Source organism: Morone saxatilis, unplaced genomic scaffold (genome assembly GCF_004916995.1).
Source record: "Morone saxatilis isolate NCDOM2014 unplaced genomic scaffold, NCSU_SB_2.0 Contig16, whole genome shotgun sequence".
Classification (NCBI taxonomy): domain Eukaryota; kingdom Metazoa; phylum Chordata; class Actinopteri; family Moronidae; genus Morone; species Morone saxatilis.
The window spans coordinates 21505159-21526782 of NW_023339718.1; the positions used below are offsets into that span (position 1 = coordinate 21505159).

Sequence of the window (21624 nt, forward strand, 5' to 3'; positions counted from 1 at the left end):
TCTCTCACTTAAACACACACACACAAACATGCAGAGTGTATTTGAAGCTCTTTAACACCGAAACATTTCAGATCCTCCATCAGCAGAGTTCAGCAGGTCATTCTGAGTTTACTCAAGATTCTATGTTTTTTTTTTTTTGAACTGAAGCCACTGTGACGTGATTAAAACAAATTTAACTGGTTGCAGATTACACAGAGACTTATGTCTGCTTTGAAGAGCTTTTTTAGGCAAAATTTAGCAATGTGTTTGGAGATTTTGGAGAAACCTCACACCTTGTGCCGAAAAGATAGAAATATTCTGTATGCTCAGCTAAAATAATCCCAGAAAAGCTTTGTAATACACACTGTAAAAGAGTAGCTAATGCAGGAAGGCATAATAAATATAAAATAAAATAAAATAAAATATGATGGCTCCTTCAGAGTGTGTTGAGATGCACAACTGATCTACTCACTCAAAGTACATGTAGCAGTGCTCAGCTACAGTTGTTACTATGGAGTCATTGTTTATGCAACATTTCAGGCGATTTCAAGTCAAGAACATCTAATGGAAATAATTGTAAAGATTATCCAGGCTTCCCTTCCTGCTTCCTCCCCCCTTTTTAATCACATCTGGTACTAAGGAAATGAAGAGTAGTTTTTTTAAAGAGGAACTTCACACCAATCCAAGAAGTGCTTCACTGACCTCTTCTGGAGGAAAGCCCTGTTTCCCTAAAGCATCTTGAGGCTAAGATGATGTTGTAAATCTGTGGGCTAAGATAGTGATGTCAGAGTGTACTGACCACACCCTGAGTACACTTCTACAGGCTTAATTTAAAAAACCTGCTGCTGTGGTGGATTTAAGCACACATTTAAGACATTTCTGACTTTTGAGAATTGAGAGTCGTTGCATTCACAAGCTACTGTATATTTCGGAAAATAAAATTCTCACAAAAATTATATGGACACTTTGTAAAGGATAATGTGTGTCTGAATTTTCTTGCAATAATAAGGTCCCTGTGTGGCATTCCAATATCAGATCATGTCAGAGCTCCCCACCAGCACATGAACATACCACTTCAGCAAAATTTCAAAGCAGCCAACACTGTCAGCTGTATGGTGGTGTGTTGTAGTTTCAGAGTTTCATCTTGGTCATATAATGCAACACATTCACTGTTTCTATCATCAGTACAGAAGATGTTTAGATGCTCAGTAAGCAATTATTATCAGTGTCAGAAAAAGTCAGAGTATCAGTCTGCTTCTTTTTCTTCTCTTTCTCTACAGAACACACTGTTGTCTTCTTCTTCTTCTTTTTTTTCAGTCCAAATCCTGTAAAACTGTTCCTGAGAGCCGATCAATGCTTGCACACTTCTGTTCTACAGCTAATCAATGAAACTCCACTAATTCTACTGTTATCTGCTCTCTTCATCTGCCTCTACTCCTCCTTATCTTACTATGTCTCCTCACTCCCTCCTCCCCTTCTCCTTCCTCCTTCACCTCTTCCTCTTTTTCCTAATCTTGGTGTATCTCATCCTCCTGCAGGTGGTGGACAAAATAGTGTGAACAACTCATCATAAGGGACTTTAACTCTAAAGTAACTGACTCACAATCACTGACGAAAAGGTTGTATGATGAAGGTGGGTTATTTCAGGCTGAATGCTGGCAGTTGTGAGTGATAAAAGATCTCTGTAACAAGATATTTGATTAGTATACTAACAGAACAGTAACCAGGATTTTTGTTATGAGTCACCACAGCGTCACTTGCCATAAATAGGCTCCTAAAAAATTTAGGTAACACAACAATTCCTATATTAAGTTGATTATACACTATTGAAAACATACCTATGCATATTATATTATACTTTCTGCCAATAGATCCTTCTAAATGTTACACACTGGACCTTTAATCTAAACGCAACTCAACCAACTAATGTCTAATTAAAATAACAAAACAATTGTGGGCCAGTAAACCAAAGAATTATTATTTTATTTCCCAATACAAAAGTTTTGAAGCCCTCTCCAAGTCCTCTCCATGCTACTGGAATTAGGATAAAATTGATAAATAATTAAAGAAAAATTTAATCTGCCTTAAAACCTATAAACTGAATAATAAATTCAATCCCTAAACGTAACTTCATTACACATGACAAGATGTGTTCCTTCATCACCATGAACACACACAGTGACCAGCTGTGTGTGTTACCAAGCCTTTATAAAAAATGGACCAATGAACCAAAACAATGGACATACTGCACTTTCTCAGTTTCTCATTTGTCTCATCCATCCCTTCTTCATCATTCCTCTCAATATCCCAACAGAGAGACAATCTGTTCATACACACTCTCCATATCCATCCGATTCTATTCTCTGTTGTCAATGTGGAAGTTAAATCTTCTGTAACCACAAAAAGTGTTCATGGCCGACTTGCCAGGTGAAATGAAATGAGGGTTAAATAAAACCAAAATAAAGACAGACTCCTCTTCATTCATCCAGGCTGGTATTCGTCTACCAAATCTCTCAGTTTTCTTAAACACAACCTGTCATTGAGGAGTCCATTTTTTAGCAGTAAGCCTCATAAACCCTGCTGCCATTGCTACCATCACCACCGCCGCCGCTGTCATGCCCAAGAGCAACAGTCTGGGCCTCCAGCGAGGCCTTCACCATCTGAAACTGTTTTCAGTAAGCAGCGAGCCGACTCATAAATCAGGAGGGTAATAATCGTTCAGAGAAATGGATAATATTTAGATAACCGACCCTGATTCACCTCAGTATCAACAGCAGCCAGTTCCCGTCTGAAGGCAGAGCTGCTGCTTTCTCACAAAACAATGAGGAGCAGCGAGGAGCAGCAGAGCGTCAAGCACCAACACACCCAGACCGAGGTACAACCACCCACAGGACAGAGGTACAACCACCCACAGGACTGACGTACCACCACCCATACAAGGTACCAACAACCAAAAAAAAAAGCCCCTACCTACTAATCTCATGGACCTTTACCCACCAGACAACAAACACCTTCTTCCCCCAACTGAGAAACATCAACTAACTCTTAACCCGTCTAACTCACCCATATGTCCCGTATACCCAATTGCTTCACCTACCCACCCAAAGGACACCAGTTGCACCACATCTACCAATCCCACTCACTCATTGGACTGACCCACAGCTATCAGTAAGTGCGGACGATGAGGATAGAGTCCTGGTCATCAGTATATGTTATAATAATCTACTGATATAATGATATGTAACATGATATATTGAGAAATTGATAAAATAAAGATAAAATAAACAAGGTACTTCATTACATTGACGTCAAAATCATCTAAATCCAATAATACTATAAAACGGTCCTGTACGCATTGATTTATAGCATTATTTGCCTCAACCTAACAGTGACAACAAGAAATATTAGAGGTTTGCATTTGTGATGGTTGACAAATCTATATCCTCTAATGGTTTATATGCATATTGTCAAATTAACCAACCCTGTAACCCAATGACCCAACCCTCTGATTTCCCATCCACACATTCACCCTAACCCTAACCTTCCACCGAGCTGCCCCACTGACTCCAAACCACTGGTATGATCATCCATCAACCCTGCCTACCTGTCCCACTAACCCTCACCCATTTGTCCCAATGATCTCCACACTCTGGTCTGATGTACCTCAACCCAGCTGCTTGACATTGACTCTTGCCAACTGATCCCACCAACATCCACCAATCAATGTCTTGCTTTTGAAACTAGTGTAAATGATTTACCTTATTCTGTCTTCTCTAGCGTATTGAAACCTGAAACCATGAAAATGGAGACTCAAAACTGTATCTGTATATACCAAGTTTTGAAAGTGGAGTATGAGCATGAATAACTCATGTTTCTTCCCACTGTCCTTCACCCTCTTGATTTACCATCAACACCAACCTGGTCCACAAGTAATCGGACTGAAGTCAAGGGTACAAAATGTTCACCTTCCATACGTTTACTCAGTCTAGATGTCTAGTTGTTGCTTGTAGGCAAGCGGACAGACCTGACAAAGTATGAATTCAGACTTTTTACAAATGGGCATCATGATGCAGTTATTTCAGCTTACTTTTAATCAATATCTGTTTATTTTTGGTTCATATCACTTTAGTGGGCTACTTGTGGTAGAACATTTTTTGCTGCCCCCTATTTTTGTGGAACATGTGGCCATGCATTAAACATTGCACCTTTTAATGCAATGGTAATTAATTGATGAGCATCAGCATAACGCTGATAAACTGAGCAGACAGAAAATGGCAAACATCCAGAGATGCTTTCAAACCTGTGGCATGAAAAGAACATGTAACCGTTTGTACCATAGCTCATCACAGCATGCAAAGCCCCTACAGACACCGACACAGAAGAGGAAACAACCAGAGGCTTTATCACTGTGCAAAAACACACTGATCAAACATGCTCCTGGATTATAAAGAGACACACATGTGCACACACACTCTGTGTTATTCTAACATGAAGGTCCTGATGGAAAACCCCAGTCTTTGTTCTTGAACCCCTACCGTTTCCATGCCTACAGGGTGATGTCACATAGAGAGGAGAAATGAACTGCGTTAACCCGACTCACCGAGTGGGTTTAACCAAACAGAGCCGGGCTGAGTGGTGGTTTATAGTGGCCACAGTCAGACCCTAAAGTCACATGATCTCCTGGGAGCCACAGAGACCCCAGACAGGGTATCTGGTTCACACTTTCTAATCCACCTTGGTCACAGGTCGGATCCAACTCTAGTTCTGATCTGAGCAGAGTTTTGATTGGACACAACAGGAGCAAAGAGGACACAGCCTGACAACATGATCAACGTGTGCTTCATCTTAAGCAAAACACCTCAACAGACTAAACTAAATGTGTTGTCAACATGTCAGAGATTAGAGATCAGTTTAGCAGCACTGACTTTTTCTTTGATTTAGCCAGCCCTGCTTAGTTTCACCGAAGACCCTTTCTTTTTTTGTTTTGATTTATTCATAGAGTCGGTGGTTGGTCGGAGAATTACTGAGCCTTTTAAAAAATTATAATTGTAACAAGTATATTTTTGTGAGGCATTTTCAAAGATTTACGTATTTAGTAGGAGCCATTAACAGTTTGGACCCTGCCCCTAAGTTACTATAAACCTCTACTTTGTGACAGAAAACCCTGTTAAAAGTCCTTCCAGTTGCTCCGGACCAGGTTATATCATTTTCTTTCAAACAAACCTGCTCACAGGACTTGGATGTTTTCACATTTACAGCTCTGCATCATTGTATCCTTAAACCTTAAGTTGTCAAGACTCTTCAGATAAACTCGAAACCCACTGAACTGCTGCATTATATCAGTAACCACACTGATATAATGCAGCAATTCACTGCTTTCATTCAAAAATTCCACCGATAAAAACTCAAACGCCTCACTGAAATCCAACCAACAGGAAACCAAAACATGTAATTTGACATAAAACCGTTGATGATTATGTAATGAAACTGATGATGTCAATGGCGATCAGACCCTTTAATAAAATGCAGAATACAGACAGCCACACAAACATTAAATAATGACATCAGTCAAGAAAACATTACAGAGCCTTTACTGGACGCTGTGACCACAAACCACTGAAAACACAAAGTCAATGGGAATTCTGTAGGGAATACAGTGGGAATACGATGATGGACATACAGACAAACACAAATGGACAGACCAACAGGCGTGTAAAGGCGGACAACAGTGACTCGGTTACAAGAAACAGACAAAGAAAATAGATTTATATGTTTTAAGATGCAAAAAGCCAAGATACCAACAGGCGTTTTGGAATTTTCTGAATCCTCATGTGTCTCATCAACATCCCACACTAACAAAATATTTTGCCTCAAACTGTGCAGCTGAAGTTTTCCTTTCTTTGCCGCTCTGAAGTTATGATGTTTGGGGCTGTTTTCACGGACTCTGTGCTGACAGCTCATCCAGTCTCGGATCTGTCCAAAAGAAAACTCCCGTAAAACCCCAGAGGACGAGGTCAGAGCTGTGACTTCAGGACATTTCTCATGTTTTCACTGCACATTCTTTTCAATCAGAACAACCTCGGTCCGAATCCAGGCAGGGGGAAAATGAGAAACTGCCTTCCCTTCCCTCAACAAGCACGGTCAGATGAAAGTGGGAATATTTATTGCAATGTCACTCAATTACTGTACAAGTCTGAGGTTCTGGTACTTTGCTGGAGTACAGTATTTCCACATTTTTTTTTACTACATTTCACAGGGAAATGTTATATTTTTTACTATATTTATCTCGTGGCTGGAGGTACTGTCCTAAAAATTCAGATTTCACAAAAGATAATATCATAGATGCTTATTAGACTGAAATACCATTTGTCCCCTTGTCAGCCTTTGTGTTTGGGAGGAGCTTTTGTTGTGCCGTAACCAATCAGGAAGGTGCAGTGGCGGTTGCTGGGAGCAGTTAACTTAACAAAGAAATATGATGATCTAAGAGTTGCTATTTCTGTAAGCCAACTTACAACAACTTGTACAGCTGCATCCATCTCATCCACACTTTTTTTGTGACAACCTTAATAAAATGCGGTTTACTAGAGGAGAGCGGTGCGACGTAAATACATTTGGATGGAATAAGAATAGATTATTTTGCACCTCGCTGTCCAAAAACATATGTTAATGAACTAAATGTAAATAAACAAGGATTTTTACATTCAGCATCAGATAAGCACAGAAAACACCAGTAATATCTTTCTTTTTGCCATTCCTTCTCTACTTCCTATTTCTTTCTATTCTTCTCTTTTCTGTTAACTTCTTTTTATCCTCTTTTTTCTTTTCTTCATTCACTATTTCCTTCCATCATTACCATTATATCGTCTTCCTTACCAGAGAAAGAAGAAAGAAAGACAAATTGTTGTCCATTCATTTTTCATCAATTAATTGATGAACTAAACTAAACATAATCTATACAGCATTCTGTCAAAGATATGCTTTATAGAATTCACTGTCTTTCATCAGAGCCCACCTATATGGGGTTAAAAATCACAAGAAATAATACTGATATTAAAGGAATGTTTGTATTAAGAACTCTTCACCACAGTACAGAAACAGTAAGTGACAAAGCTCCAGGTCAGATAGTTAAAGAGTTATTCCTCCATAAACTCAGGCTCAAACACTGAGCTCTGCCTCAGAGGAGATCAATTTGTCGAGCCGTAAAATACTGCAGCACCAGAAAATCCTCCACTGTTCCACCCAGACGTAACGGCAAGTGTCTTAATTAAAACTGGCCCTTCCTGGACACCATAGACAACATGACACAAGCTCCCTGATTGGCTATAGGACAAATATCTCTTCCTGTTTTGGGGGGCATCAATAAGCGAGTTTAACAACTAGTGAGTTTTAATGGGATCTGTGTGTAAAGCTTCTTCATCAATAGGCCTAATGACCGGTTTTAGCCCGGCAGCCGATAATCTGCCGATGGTTAGGGCCGGGTTATCGGATCAGCATTTCTCCTGGGCCGAGAGGTTCAAAGGCTGGTTTTAGACCTCATACTGGGTCGTAGCTGACTCTGCTGGGTCTAAATACAACAACAAAGACTCAATCAGAGCTGTAAAACACATGAATGTGGGTAATTTACTTAAAAACACTGCAGAGAACACAAGATTATACCTTTTTCCCTCTCTTTACTCCAGGATTTATTGTATATCCAGAAATTGTTAGTATTTAAAGTACAGTAGTATATTTAAAAAACAGTTTCCTGTAGTATTTTTACACCCTGTATATTTTTATATCTCATAACCTTTGGAGAAACAGCTATTTCCTGAGCTGAATAAAGGTTTGATTTTGGTAATCTTAGGAACAGTTTTAAATGAAGATGTAACAATAATGTGTAAGAGTCTTTTTATCACTCAAGCATCAAATTCAAATAATCTTACAATTATATTATATTTTAGTTAATAAATAAATCCCAGTCAGGCTAATAAGATGGATGTCAATATGGCTGGACATTCACATTTTTATTTCTAACAAATAATGACACAAAGTGACTTGCTACCCAAAAACTGAGATTTTAAGAGAAGAGTAAAAACAAATTTGGGGGTAAAAAATTGTACATGAGAGTAAAGTTCTAGTACTGAGAACTAACATTAAAAAAATATGTAATTTTACATTATAAAGTCATCATTTTAAGTGAAAGAAGTTATATTCTGAGAATTAAGTTGTAACATAGAAAATGTCGCACTCAAAAGATCACTCAATGATCACTTTAAATGTCGCCCTATGAATCATCTGTCAGTTCTTATTGAAGACTCGGTTCAATGAAATAAACATTTTCTAAATTCTAATCCAGTGTTCCTGCATTCATTTTTTTCTATTTATTGTGTAAATATGTCAAAAACATTTTATTATATAAATATATATAAAAAAAACTTTTCTCTGTTACTATACATTCCAATATTTTGAGTATCCAGTCAAATGTGATGTGATTTGGGAAGAGTTTATATCCGCCCAAAACAAAAAACTGCACCTGACCATTAGCTTGTGGATATCATCAGGCCCACTTCTGAGCTATCCGATCCAGTCCCAGTATAGTTGGATCGTATACCTCCTACCCAGCTCACATTATGTCACATTACAGAAGCTTAAGACACTCAAAGTGCTGTTTGACTGTGCCTTTGAAAGCTGAAAGTGATCGACAGGTAAGGAACTGATATGAAAAACTGTCCGACTGCGACCGTAGATGTATCAGACAAAATACTTAAAGACAGATTATCAGGAAAATCCTGCTGTCAGTGAACTCAACGCTTTCATGTTCTCTGTTTGAAGTACAAACCCTGACATGATGAGCTCCTTGCTCCTGCTGGACTTGGCCTATGATGTGTGCATGCCCCCTGTGACCTCTGACCTATGACCCGCTGCAGACCACCCCCACCCCACCTCACCTCCCAACCCATCTCCCCTATTCCCCCCCTCCTGATGTCCTGCTGCGGTCAACAGCAGAGAGACTGATGTCCGGTCAACCGACGTCTGACTGACCTTTACCAGCTCGGCCACAAGGGACTCATCTATCTCTCTGTCTCCCAGCATCCCTCACTCCCTCTCTCTTTCTCCCCCTCTCCCTCTCTGTCTCTCCTTCTCTCTTGCTAATGCTAATGCAGCTGTTTATAACTGCCACATTGACTTTCTCCTGCCACTGTATGTAAATACAATCTGCTCTGATCAATGGACTGAGAGGTGACATGACGCTGACCACAAGCACACAAACACACTCAAATACACACAGAACCACACAAACTGGCACCCACCAACAATAAACATGCACAGCCAGCACGGGGTGTTCTGCAGGTTCACCAAGTTAAATTTGTCAAAATATAATTTATTTATTTATTTTTCAGTACTTTCCACTCATAACAATCATTTCTAATGATATAATTAATTAAATGATGTAAGCTGGACCGGCATGAAATGGATGGATGGATTACCCATTTAAAAATGATTAATCATTTAAGTTTATTTTAGTTCCTAGCTGCTACAGTAACAGTGCTCACTGCAGGTCTGATGGTTCTGTCTGAAACACCACAAAAAAGGACTGAACAGCCTCCTGCACCACAATCCCACTGTTGGTTTAGGGACGATATTTAATACTTGTAAGTTAAATTTTAGACTTCTGTGGCCTTTTTTCCCAGAAACTGAATACAATGCTTTTTAATATTTTTCAAGACCTGCAATAACATGCCTCAAACTTAACATGTTTGCTTTCTCAAACTGTAGAAACAACAGAAGTGTGGTCGCATGTCTCAAAAATAAATAAATTGATAAAAATAGATAAATAGGTTTGTTTTTGAGAGACTGTTTTGGCTAGTTGTAATGACGATAGTTAATCTTATTTTATGTGCAATATATAGCAAAATGAGTTACAGATTTACCCATACTTCCCATTCCCATTCAAGTGTCATTAGTGTCTGCAACATTAAGGTGATAAACAACCCTGATATCTTATATCTCCACTCAGATGACACTCAACACATTTCAATCATACCTATATTGTCCAAATATATCTTTAAAAAAAAAGTTTGTTGGAACTAAATCTTGGAAAAAATCTCTGATGTTGAAACCACATACACGCACCTACACCTGTAATCATCCAGACAGGGATTTGATTCCTGTGCATCTACTGACAGGGTTGAGGGTTCACTTTCCACTGAAGCCACTCGTCGTACAAATGAAGAATGCTGTGAGGCTCTTGGGAGACTACAGCACCCATAAATCCACACCCTTCTCACCCTCTTACCTCCCACAGGTGTCTTGTGTTTCTGACGGCTCCAGAGTGCAGTTTGTCCAGCAGCAGTGGGACTCCCTGAAACGGGCCGATCCAGGTTCCTTGAGGAATCCTCTGAGCTGCACAGATCCCGTAACCCAGACCAGGAACTGTACTGGTGCACAGACACACCTGCATACACAACACAGAGATATTTATACAGTGTACTTCTATGCATTGGACAGCTATTCAGGACACCAAGGTCAGTGCTTTAACTAATGAAGGAATTTGTATGCAGGACTTTTACTTCTCTACATTGTGACAATGCAGCACTCTTGTTCACCTGTGGTCTGTCTTTCTCTTTTTTTCTGCAGACCCAGAATAACCTGCTAAACTAACACAGCTCCTCTACAGTGTCCTTTTATTGTTTTCTGAGTCACTTCCCTTTACCACGCTGTTACCTTGTCCATGCAAAAAGTGCAGAAAATTTTGTTCTAGAAAGACCATATTAAGTAAATTTTTGGTAACATTAGCAAACCGCAGTACAACAGCTGGCAAGCCGCAGAACATCTGACCGAACTGTGTAGGCAACATCATTGACTTTCAAACCAGGATACACTGGTAGTAGTAGTAGTAAACAAATCCTTTCCTTTAGTAAAAGTACTTTTGGTGAAGATAAATCAATTGCTGTAATCAACAGAAATACACGTTTTTGTTCAAATATAAAGACAGCTGGCCTCAAACAGCAGAGTTTATCCCATTGTTAAGAGGATAAAAAGTGTTCTCTGATGGGAAATTTCTAATATAACTTCCTTAAAACATTGTAAAATACAATAGTCAAGCAGCTACATAGGCAGAAAGGCAGACAGCAGACAGAAAGACAGACAGGAAGTCTTACCTCTCTGGGCAGGTCTCTGAGCCAATCAGGGACGTCCGGCAGGGTGACGGGCGCCGCCGTGCTGCTGGTGCCGACCAGACGACGTAGAGAGTGAAGAGGGCCGTGCATCGGACACTCGCCGTTCCTGTTGTCTGCGCACATGTCACAACCTGCAGGTAGAAGGGGAGATTATTACCTTTTATAACACGCAGACACAGAGACAGATAAAAAGCATACATTCTATTATGAAACAATGTACTTGTGCAGCATTTGATTTAAAACCCTTAAATTTTACATTTTTAATCTAAAACAAATTTTTTGAAGTAAAATGCTGTGTTTACACCCTGATTTCAGTCTAAGATTATCATATTTTAAACAAACGTTTCTTTCTCTTTCTCTTCAATTTTAACGTTGAGTGTGATTTGATTATTTTCTTCCCTAATTATTTTTATTTTAATGTCTTTATTGTGACATGTCTATTTTATACACCGTTTCCTTTAATTCGAGATGATTTGAAAAAATAAAGGTAGCATCAATCTTAAATTTGACATGTTTTAAGGACGTACAAAAACCTTGAATTTATCTTGTGAATGAAACTGTGATAAAAACACTGATGGAAATTCCCTGAAAGAGCAGAGTAGAAAGATTAATTCATGGGGATAAACGCTGTTTATTTGCCTTTATTGGAGCTCTGTGCACTCTTGAAGAACAACCTGCAGCTATGTCTGTTGAACTGAAGAGTTATTTCAATGATGCTTATAATCAAAAGTGAGATTTAAATGATTATTTCAAACTTAGCATAAAAAAATCCTTCAGACAAAAAAAGTAAAAAACTGAAAGTGAAGAAAAAGGAAAGAGGAAGAAAAAGGAGGATCATGAAGGCGATGTGTTTGAAACTGTCCAAATGAGGGAAAAAAAAGTCCACTCTGGTGTGTTTTTCCAGGTTAAATGTGGCGAGCAGCGTATTGCTGGGAATTAGCGAGTGTCAACATTTACTCAGAGATGCAGTCTGACAGTAATGGATGTTAATTGACTGTAGCAACATAATGAGAGATTATTATCTAGACACAAAACTCCCACAGAGCACACAAAGCACAGAGAGGAACAGGATGTTAATGTTGTTGTTTTTTTCTGGTTTTCCCAAAATTAAATATCCGCCATTTGAGAGAGTGACGGCTACTTTTACACCATGATTGATAGAAGTAAATTAAACCATATTATGGTCATTTATAAACCACAAAATGTAACACAGGTTCACGGTCGAGTAAATGGGAAAAATTCTACAGGCTGATTTCTCCACAATGCTCGACCATCTACTGTTCAAACTACTTCAACAACAGTCTTAACCAATGAGAACCCTGGGTTTACACTGTATGCCAGCCTTTGGTACCTGTGTACCTGACAGTTGGTATGAAGAAAGGAAAATGTAAATTTTTCTAGATATTAAAACTAAACTAACATATTCAAAAGGTAGAAAGCCCAACCTAGTATATACTTTAAAGGAAGAGTTCAACATTTTGGAAAGACTTCAGGAAGTCACTGACCCTGGTTGTTGTTTGGCAAGAAATAGTTCCAGCAGGTAACTCCCCAAAATCATTTATCATTTTTACATGTTTATGTACAGACAAATGGGATTCAACTCTTTAATAATCTATCTTTAGAGGGGCTGCTAAAAGTTAGTTCAAAAGTCAAGGTTTTTGTTTGCCTTGATTGATAGGACAGCTCAAGATAGATGGGCAAGGGGGAGGGAGAAGGAATGAAGGGCCACAGGTCCTGACTCCAACTTCATACTTCGGACATGAGAGAGGTTTCGATCTTTCCTTGTAATTCTTGAAAAGAAAAGATTTTCTCAAAATGTTGAATTATTCCTAAAACATTACAGAACTCTTTTATTAAATCGGCCACATCTGACATCCTCCATCAGCAGATGCTACAAGATGTGGCTAAAAGCAGTGGTGGAATGTGACTAATACATTTACTCAAGTACTGTACTTATGTACAAATTTGAGGTACTGGTGCTTTAATTGAATCTTTTATTTTCATGCCAATTCATGCTACTTTTACTTAACAAATGAATGCACAAAACATATTAAGAGCTTATAAAATATGGTGTTTTATTAACTACATACTTTTAATACTTTTCATACATTTTCCTGATTTCTGAATACTTTTACTGAAGCCACATTTAAATGCAGGACTTTTGAGTATTTTTAGAGGGTGGTATTAATACGTTTACTTAAAGCAGCAACAAGGAACTTTCATTTTGTGTTGATTCTGGCGGACCCTGTGGACAAAAGTGGTAGTGTTTCCATTGGCTCATTTTGTTGATTTCAAGGGGAATCCGAACGAATCCAACCTGGTGGCAGTCATTAAGAATAACCATACAGAAAAAATCTTGTCACTCATGGTGCTTATGTAGGTCATATAAAGTCATCAGCATTAAACTGATGCTGCTTTATAAGCAGTTAAAAACTCAAGTACTACCACTCGCTGAAAGCTTCCGAAAAGTTCCAATAAGTGACCTAAAAGTTTTTTTTATTATAAAGAATGTGGAAGTTTTGAACAGAATTGTCTTTCACTGAAGTTAGCAGACAGTATTTGAACCGACAACCTCTCTGTTTCTGAGTCTTTTAAAGATACACCGTCTCTCGCACAGAGAATAATTAGATCTATGTTTCTCAAAATCATGAGCATAAAACATAAAGTCTGTCACTACACTTTCACTCTTCATTATGTACACTAACGTAGTCTGCATTAAACCTAGCAGAGAGAATTCCTCCCTTCTGAACAGAGCAGTGTCGGCTGTAGATGAGCTGTGATCGTCCGTCCACAGCGACACACTCACATTATTTTCACAGGAGATGGCGAAAAGACAAATACACGCAGACCGACAGGAGGTGAGTTCAGTAAAAACAATCTTGTGGCCCGTACTTGTGTTTTACTTATTCTTTGATCAAATACTTCCTGATTCAAACCATCATTTCACCAATTTTAGATTATTTTATTTAAGCAAAATTCTTGCACAGCTGCTTGTTTAAGGAAGGGATTAACATTGTTTGACAAAGTTAAACATGTGAGAACTTTGGCCTCTTTTGTTAACTGAAAAAAAAGAAAATAACACACACTAAACTTTATATACTATAATAATATAATATCTGCATTTCACTGTGAAATAATAATAATTTTCCCTATACTGATAAACATCAGTTATCAACACTTCATCTTTTGTAAAATATACTTTTAATATACTTATATATAAGATATATAATATATAATATATAAGAGATGCCATTTTAGTTTATAATATATTAAAAGATGACAATATATTTATATGTATTTCAAAATATCCTATGATAGATTCAAATACATCCTGGAATTTCCTTATATGCTGTATGTTCATATATACTTGTTTTACTACTTCTAATATTATTTATTTATTATTACTACAATACTAGTAGTACTTTAACTATAAGACTGATGATGTTTTAACAATAAAATATAATTGTGAATGATGCTGAAACAGATGAAAGTACAAGATTACAATAAACTTTACGGAGCTTTCAGCCACATCGTGCGGCCTTCATGTGACTAAAACGTTAAACATAACATGATAACAGCTGTCTCCAGAACAACTAAACAAACTGCTGATAAAGACCATGAGATTTTGGTGAAAGCTACAGAAATATCCTGTAAATTTACATTGTGTTAATAATTTTCTGTCAAACTAATACATATCTATATGCAACTCACCAAGCAACTGGAGATATGAGACACTTGCGATGCTTACAGTTAACCTTGTTTATACTTTGGGTATTGTGACCTGTTTATTGATATTTCATATTAGCACTCTTCCTACTTTGTACTGCAACTGCTGCACAAAAATTTCCCTCAGGATAAATTGAGTTCTTTCTTATCTCATCTTACTTCCAAAGTCAATAATGAATCTTTGAACTCAAGGTTTGAAAAATTTAATTTTCATGTTTGTTTTGAGGCTTTTAGTGTCATGACTCAGGCTTCTTATAAATAATTTTTTTCTTATGCTAAATATGATCATTCAAATGTGAAATGCCCCCAAACCCCATGTGCTTATATTTGACATGATGTGAAATATCTGACAAACACACCCTTATTGTATGTGAATTCTGTGATTTTTTTCCCCATGTGCCATTCTGTTCAACATATGGGTGAAAATAAAATTTACATGTGCTCTTTGTAATATTAACATTACTACCAAGCTGACTACTAACACACATACTAATACTACAGTGTCAGTACAGCACGATGCAGTTAGAGGTGTAAATGTGCCGTCTTTTCTTCAGTAAACCTATTTTCTCTTCTTCCTCTCCGTTCTTCTCTTCCTCTCATTCAGACTGATGAACTGGCTGTGAACTTGTTATGGCGTGCTCTCCTCGCTGCCCATCATTCAAACTCAGTATTCTGTTACATCCATCGCCAGTGTTTAGACAGCTCCGCTCTGCCTCTGATCTCTGAGCGCTGGACGCCGTTTCCAGTGAAAAGGTCTGCGGGCACTTTGTCCTATGTTGTTACCACAAAATGAATTTTTTTTTTTGTAAGTGTATGTTCCTAAAAACATTGATTTTAAATATTGTATCTCTTTAAACACACCTGGATCATCTGCCTCATGAACACATCAGTAACCAAAATTTTTATATATTGAGACTTTGAAGTGCCACTCTCCATTTCTACATTTGTTCTTATCTGACTCTAATCCTGGGTGATTAACTTATTATTAACTTATTAACTTAAGCGATTAAAGTAAAATACAGCCTTTGTCATTTTTTTGACTTGTCGCCATCACAAGCACCAAACAGCGAGAAGGTTGAGGCTCCGTAACAAACTTCTGGACTTATCCTTTAAAAAAAAACACCACACTTCATTAAAGCCTATCAATGTTAATAGCTGCGTTTGTTTCTAACACAGATGTGAGACCAAATGGAGACGGACCACACAGCGAGGCTGCACTTCTACACTGTAAACCCACGATGAACAAATCTCTACAGAGCATTTTAGCCTCTTTTAGCTCCTAGTTTTGGTCTTGTGGTTCTAGCAGCACCGAACAAGATAAACCCACTGTACACTACATAGACAGACACAGTTAGCGACTAGCAGCTAAAGAGCCAGATATATTTGTCTCAGGAGTTGGTGGAGACCAAATCAAAGCTAAAAGGAGAATGAATATTAGACTTACATTCATCAGGCAAAAGCACCACTTCATGTTGCTCAGTGTCTGCTAGATATGTGCCAACACGTGTTAGCCTTAATAACTTTATATAGTGATAATGTGAGTTTCTGTAGAAGTAGAAATCACTAAATAAAACTTGATAAATTCTAATGTCTAATTAGTTCAAAGCACTTCCTGTACTTTCTTCACAATAAAAGCCTCCCAAGAAAGTGATGTTTTAAAGGATTTTACTGTGCAGTTGCATAAGATGTTGATTTATAGTATGCAGCTTGGTTAGCTAGCTGTATGGGTGGGCGACATGATAATTTGTCAACTGTCAGAGATTTAGTTATACTGTTTACACGATTGTATGATGCCGTTGTGGATATCAGATTTTTATATAATATTTGTATCAATGTGATGAATTATCTTCATTTGTCAGCAGGTGTTTGCTGCAGTTTGGTTGAAACTCAAACTGCAGAATAAACAAAAAAAAACTTGTGTTATCTCAACCTTGTGGCACTGGTAACGATGCAATAAACTAAGAAAAGTAGTAAAATAAGGTGATTTAATCTTACATAGAGGACAGGAGTTACAGAAAATGCCAGAATTATATATATTTACTGTTTCTGGGCTGTTGTCAGGGGCCCACTATGTCTCTGTGTGTATGAAGAGTGATGGGCAGGGATTAAAGTGGGACAGCAGTATGAACATGTCAAACATGGGTTCATTATCCCACATTAAACATGGACGTTTATTAGACACAGCGGCTGGAAACTAACAAACAGAGCTCTGTGTGTGTGTGTGTGTGTGTGTGTGTGTGTGTGTAACTGACTTTATTAAATTACAGTAAAACTGCCAGCTGACATTTAGTCCAGATGTAAATTGTAAGAATTGATCTGGGGCTTTTTATCCAAGCAAAATACATCCCAGCTGTCTGATAACTTCCAGTCATGTGTTTTATTTCTCTACAAAATAACATTTACATTTATTGTGGATAAAAGTCCAGACTCTTTAAGGTTTCAAAAAAATACATATTTTTAATCAAGTTTGAACTTTCTATTCCCTTGAAAAATGTAAAAAGACAAAACTACGACAATGGATGACATGTTAGTGACATGTTTTAAACTTGCAGCTACTAAATATGATTTTTTTCCCCCTTCAAATCATAACTTTGGATAAGATTTTTTGGGGCCATTATTTATCTTTATTTTGAGGTTCTAATGGTTTGAATTATTTTCATAGGCAACAGATGGAAAGTATGAGTATAAATATGGCAGAATTGATCATGTAACGATAAATCTATGATCTAAATGTAAACAGAGGTTAGCCATGCTCACTATGAAAATTCAAACCACATGATTGGAAGTTGCTAGCTCCCAAATTGAGTGACAGCTCTTTTAATTAAAAGATTAAAATGAGACAATAACTAAAGTCTCATGTGTTCAGGGCCGTAGTAAAACCCATCCAGCGCGTGTTTAAAGAAACCCTTTAACACACATAAAAGTTGGTTTACTCATCACAGAGAGTACTGATTGGTATATAAAAACAGTTGTATAATGTCTTCTGTGTCTCTGGAGGAGCTTTGTCAAGTCTGAAAATAATTCAACCCTGATGATGTAATAGTGATGTCATTAGGGTCTATCATAGAAAACGTATGAACTGGAGGTGTGAAGTGTGATAGAAGTGAGCCTTCGCCAGGGGGATAGATGGTCTAATGATACCACCCAGTTGCATTATGGGAAATGTAGGATCCAGTGTTTTTGAAGTTTTTCTGTTATAAGTCCTCCAGCTTTATGGAACAGCAAAACAAAAAAGATTACCTCTCTAAAATAGAAATTTTACTGAATTCTACATTTAATTTAACAGTTTGATTTAGTTGTATCTCCCTTACGATCCAAAGCCTTCTGCATCCCACGAGTCAAGTCAATTGTATTCATATAGTCCAGAATCACAAATTTGCTCTAAAGGCTTGTACAATCTGTGTAGAACAATAATATTCAAATCAAAATATTTAGCTATAAATAGTCAAACTTTAAGATATTTAGTCAAAAATATGTGGATCTCCCTTTAAAAAATAATCATGTGTAATGTGTGTAATTGTAAAATGTAAATGCCTCCTCAGTGTATTAATTCCCCCAAACTTACAGGAATATGAGAGACTTCAGCTGAAGAATTTGAACTCTTTAATGGCACAGTGTGCGTTATTAGGAATATATTGTAATAGTAAACATTTTGTCTTAAATGAAAGAGGAAATAAATAGATATGCAATAATAATAATAATAATAATAATAATAATAATAATAATAATCAAATATTAAAAACAATGTATGAAAACACATATGACTTTTTGGACCATTTATGTTTTTATATGTGGGCAAGTTTATAATAATAATAATAATAATATAATAATAATGCTGTGTTATTATCATTATTATGTAGGCCTGTAATTTATAATCGAGGTGCCGACGGTGACACATGAGCGGAGTGTCCGTTTGTGTGACTGCTTAATCTATAGCACTGCACACCCACCCCACACACACACACACACACACACACACACACCAGCTAGAGTACACACACAGCACCCCAGAGACTTCAATACCGGCCGTGTTGGGATGACTGAAATAGGAGCGCCGCAGTGGCCGGTGGAGTGCGATCCCTCTCCCCTCTCTCCAGTCTCCTCTCTCTGGTCTCCCTTCACCTCCTCTCTCTCTCTCTCTCCTCCACAAACACAAAACTATATACGGCAATTAATTCCTGCTTGTCCCTCCATCCCTCATCGGCCCTGCCGGCGCGTATCGACGCAGATTACTGCTGATGGTCCGTTTTATCACCGCGGAATATACAGCGAGGAGCGCTCGTAGACACACACACACAAACACACACCACACATCACATACAACACACACCACACACACATCATAGGATCTCTCCGGTGTTTAGGATCGCTACCAAAATGCCTAAAAGCAAAAGCAGCGACAGTGACTTTATGATAAGTTGTGAAGTTGCGGTGAACCTTCGACCTTCTATTATTACAGGAGTGTTATAAGCTGGTGACTCCACAGGACAAACACATACAGCAGGTCCTGCAGATGATGCGCCACAATCCACACAAGTCTTAATATTAAAACGATACTATTGACCCGCTCATGCAGCACTAACGAACCCGCACAACAAAAACTACACGATTAAAAGAACTAATATAAGAAGTAAGAAGTAATATTAAATGTGAAATTCCACTGCAAAAATATTACAGGAAAGGTAAAACAAGCTCAACATGCAATGCACTCCACGTTAATGTCATATTAATATGTTTACAGGCTGGAACCGCCGCTCCATAAAGTCCAATAATAAATGAACTGTTACGCACAGCAGACACACCGAATTAAAAATGAACTACAGAAAGATTACAAGAATATTAAAAGAAAAACGAATCTACATGTAATATAATTAACACAATAAATTCCCCAAATGCCCTGTGAAACAAAGAAACATTGCGGAAATATTATAATCTATCAAAATATTATGGTAAAACAAACATTTTAAAACAACAAGACCCCGTAAAATAACAACTGAACGCTGCACTCGCACCTGATGAGTAAAACCACCAGTACTGAATGAATGTTGAATTCAGAGCCCACTGTCCACTGTCCACTGTGACTGAACCGCTGCTCTGTAATCCTCAGTGGAATCACAATAAATATCACTGGTAGGCCAAAATAAATAAAACCAATCACAGAAAAGTAGCCTAGTGTCTGAAGATAAAAAAGCTGCAAACACACCAAACATCACCTTAAAACTTCAACTAACAGACACGAGACTTCACTTTCATCTCCACGTGCGCAGCGGGGAGCGGAGCGGCTGCCGGGACTCAAACCGGGAGAGTGCTCGGTCCCGTTACACCGGACTGACGGGCCGCTGAGCTTCAACTCAGACTGTGTGCGTGTGTGTGTTACCTGTAACGGGACACCCTGACGTTACGGATGAAACGCACATTGTAGATTGAGGAGATTTTAAACAAGACAGCGGCGTGTGCGCGCTACTTTCACGGCTGACGGCTCTCTGTCAATAACGGCTCGTACGCACCACACACCACCACACACACACACACACCACACACACCACGCACGCACGCACGCACACATGAACTCCCCATACGGCGGAATAGCCAAAGTAATAGAGGAGTTCTAAGAGTGAAAACGTGGTTTGCTTTTGCTGCGCGGTTAAAAATGAATGAGAATCACATGACTAACAAAATCTTCAACGAGTGCTAAATAATAATTTAAAAACTATTCAGCCTACATAGATTTTAAAAGAGAATAAACGAAAGAAAAAAACCCACTCCAATCTGTTTAAACGCTTTTAAAGAAACCGTTTGATTTGTTCAACTGTCCTGAATTAAAAAAAAACATCCTGAAATAAAACGAATATGCAATTAATCGATAGCTTTGATCGGAGTTTAATTGAGATTAATCATTATTATTATCAGCGCGCACATAAAAATAAAACCACAGTAAAATAGAAAGACCGTGTAAAGGCAGGCAGGTGTAAACCCTGACTCTTATTTCCATACAATCTGAATGACGTCTGGTTAATATTAACTCCGAGCAGTAGGCCTACTGACTGCTGCTGCTGTCTGAGGGTTTGAACCCCGGCCAGGCTTCTGACCTCTGACCTCTGACCTCCTACACCCAAACCCTCCTGCAGCTACTGTCCAAGGCTGCAGACATCCAACCAACTGTAACATCTGAGATAACTGCAGAAAACTGCTGTCAGTAAAACAAAAAAAGTTGCTTATAAACTGAGGTGAAGTTGAAGTTTAACACATAAATGGATGTCTTATAGTTTGAATTTTAAAATGTTTATCACATTTTAAACTGGCGGAAAATTTTAGGACAAATTACTTTTAAAGTGGGAACAATCTAATTAAATTATCATTTTATTTTACGTTATTAATAATTATATATCACTGATTTTAAGTGAATGTTCAGCTGAAAATAAGGCCTGACTCTAATTTTGTGGAGCTTTGATTAGATACATATCATAGAAATATTTTAAAAAGCCCTGTTAATGTTTGATGAAACACTATAAAAATATTCAGAAATATCTAGAAATCCAGGGACACATAAAAAATTATAGAAAAGTTGTTAGAAATGAACATTTACACTACATTCCTTGTGAACATATTGTACAAAAATGATGTAAAAATTAGGAATTTCTTATTACATAAATAAAATTATTCATTAATTCAATAAGAGATTAATAAAGCACAATTAAGTCACTATTTAGCACCACACGAAGAAAGTTCCTACAGAAAGAACTTACTGTAAAGTTATTAC

At 37.8% G+C, this 21624-nt stretch overlaps 1 protein-coding gene across 1 annotated transcript in view; it reads right to left on the minus strand.

The window, feature by feature from the left end:
• Nucleotides 1-21624, minus strand: part of LOC118325589 (putative histone-lysine N-methyltransferase PRDM6) — a 32269-nt gene that overhangs the window by 9078 nt on the left and 1567 nt on the right. The window contains exons 2-3 of the mRNA XM_035658307.1: nucleotides 11121-11269; nucleotides 10256-10414 (exon numbers count right to left, since the gene is read on the minus strand). Coding sequence (XP_035514200.1) covers nucleotides 10256-10414; nucleotides 11121-11269 — 308 coding nt within the window. The remainder of the gene's footprint in view (nucleotides 1-10255; nucleotides 10415-11120; nucleotides 11270-21624) is intronic.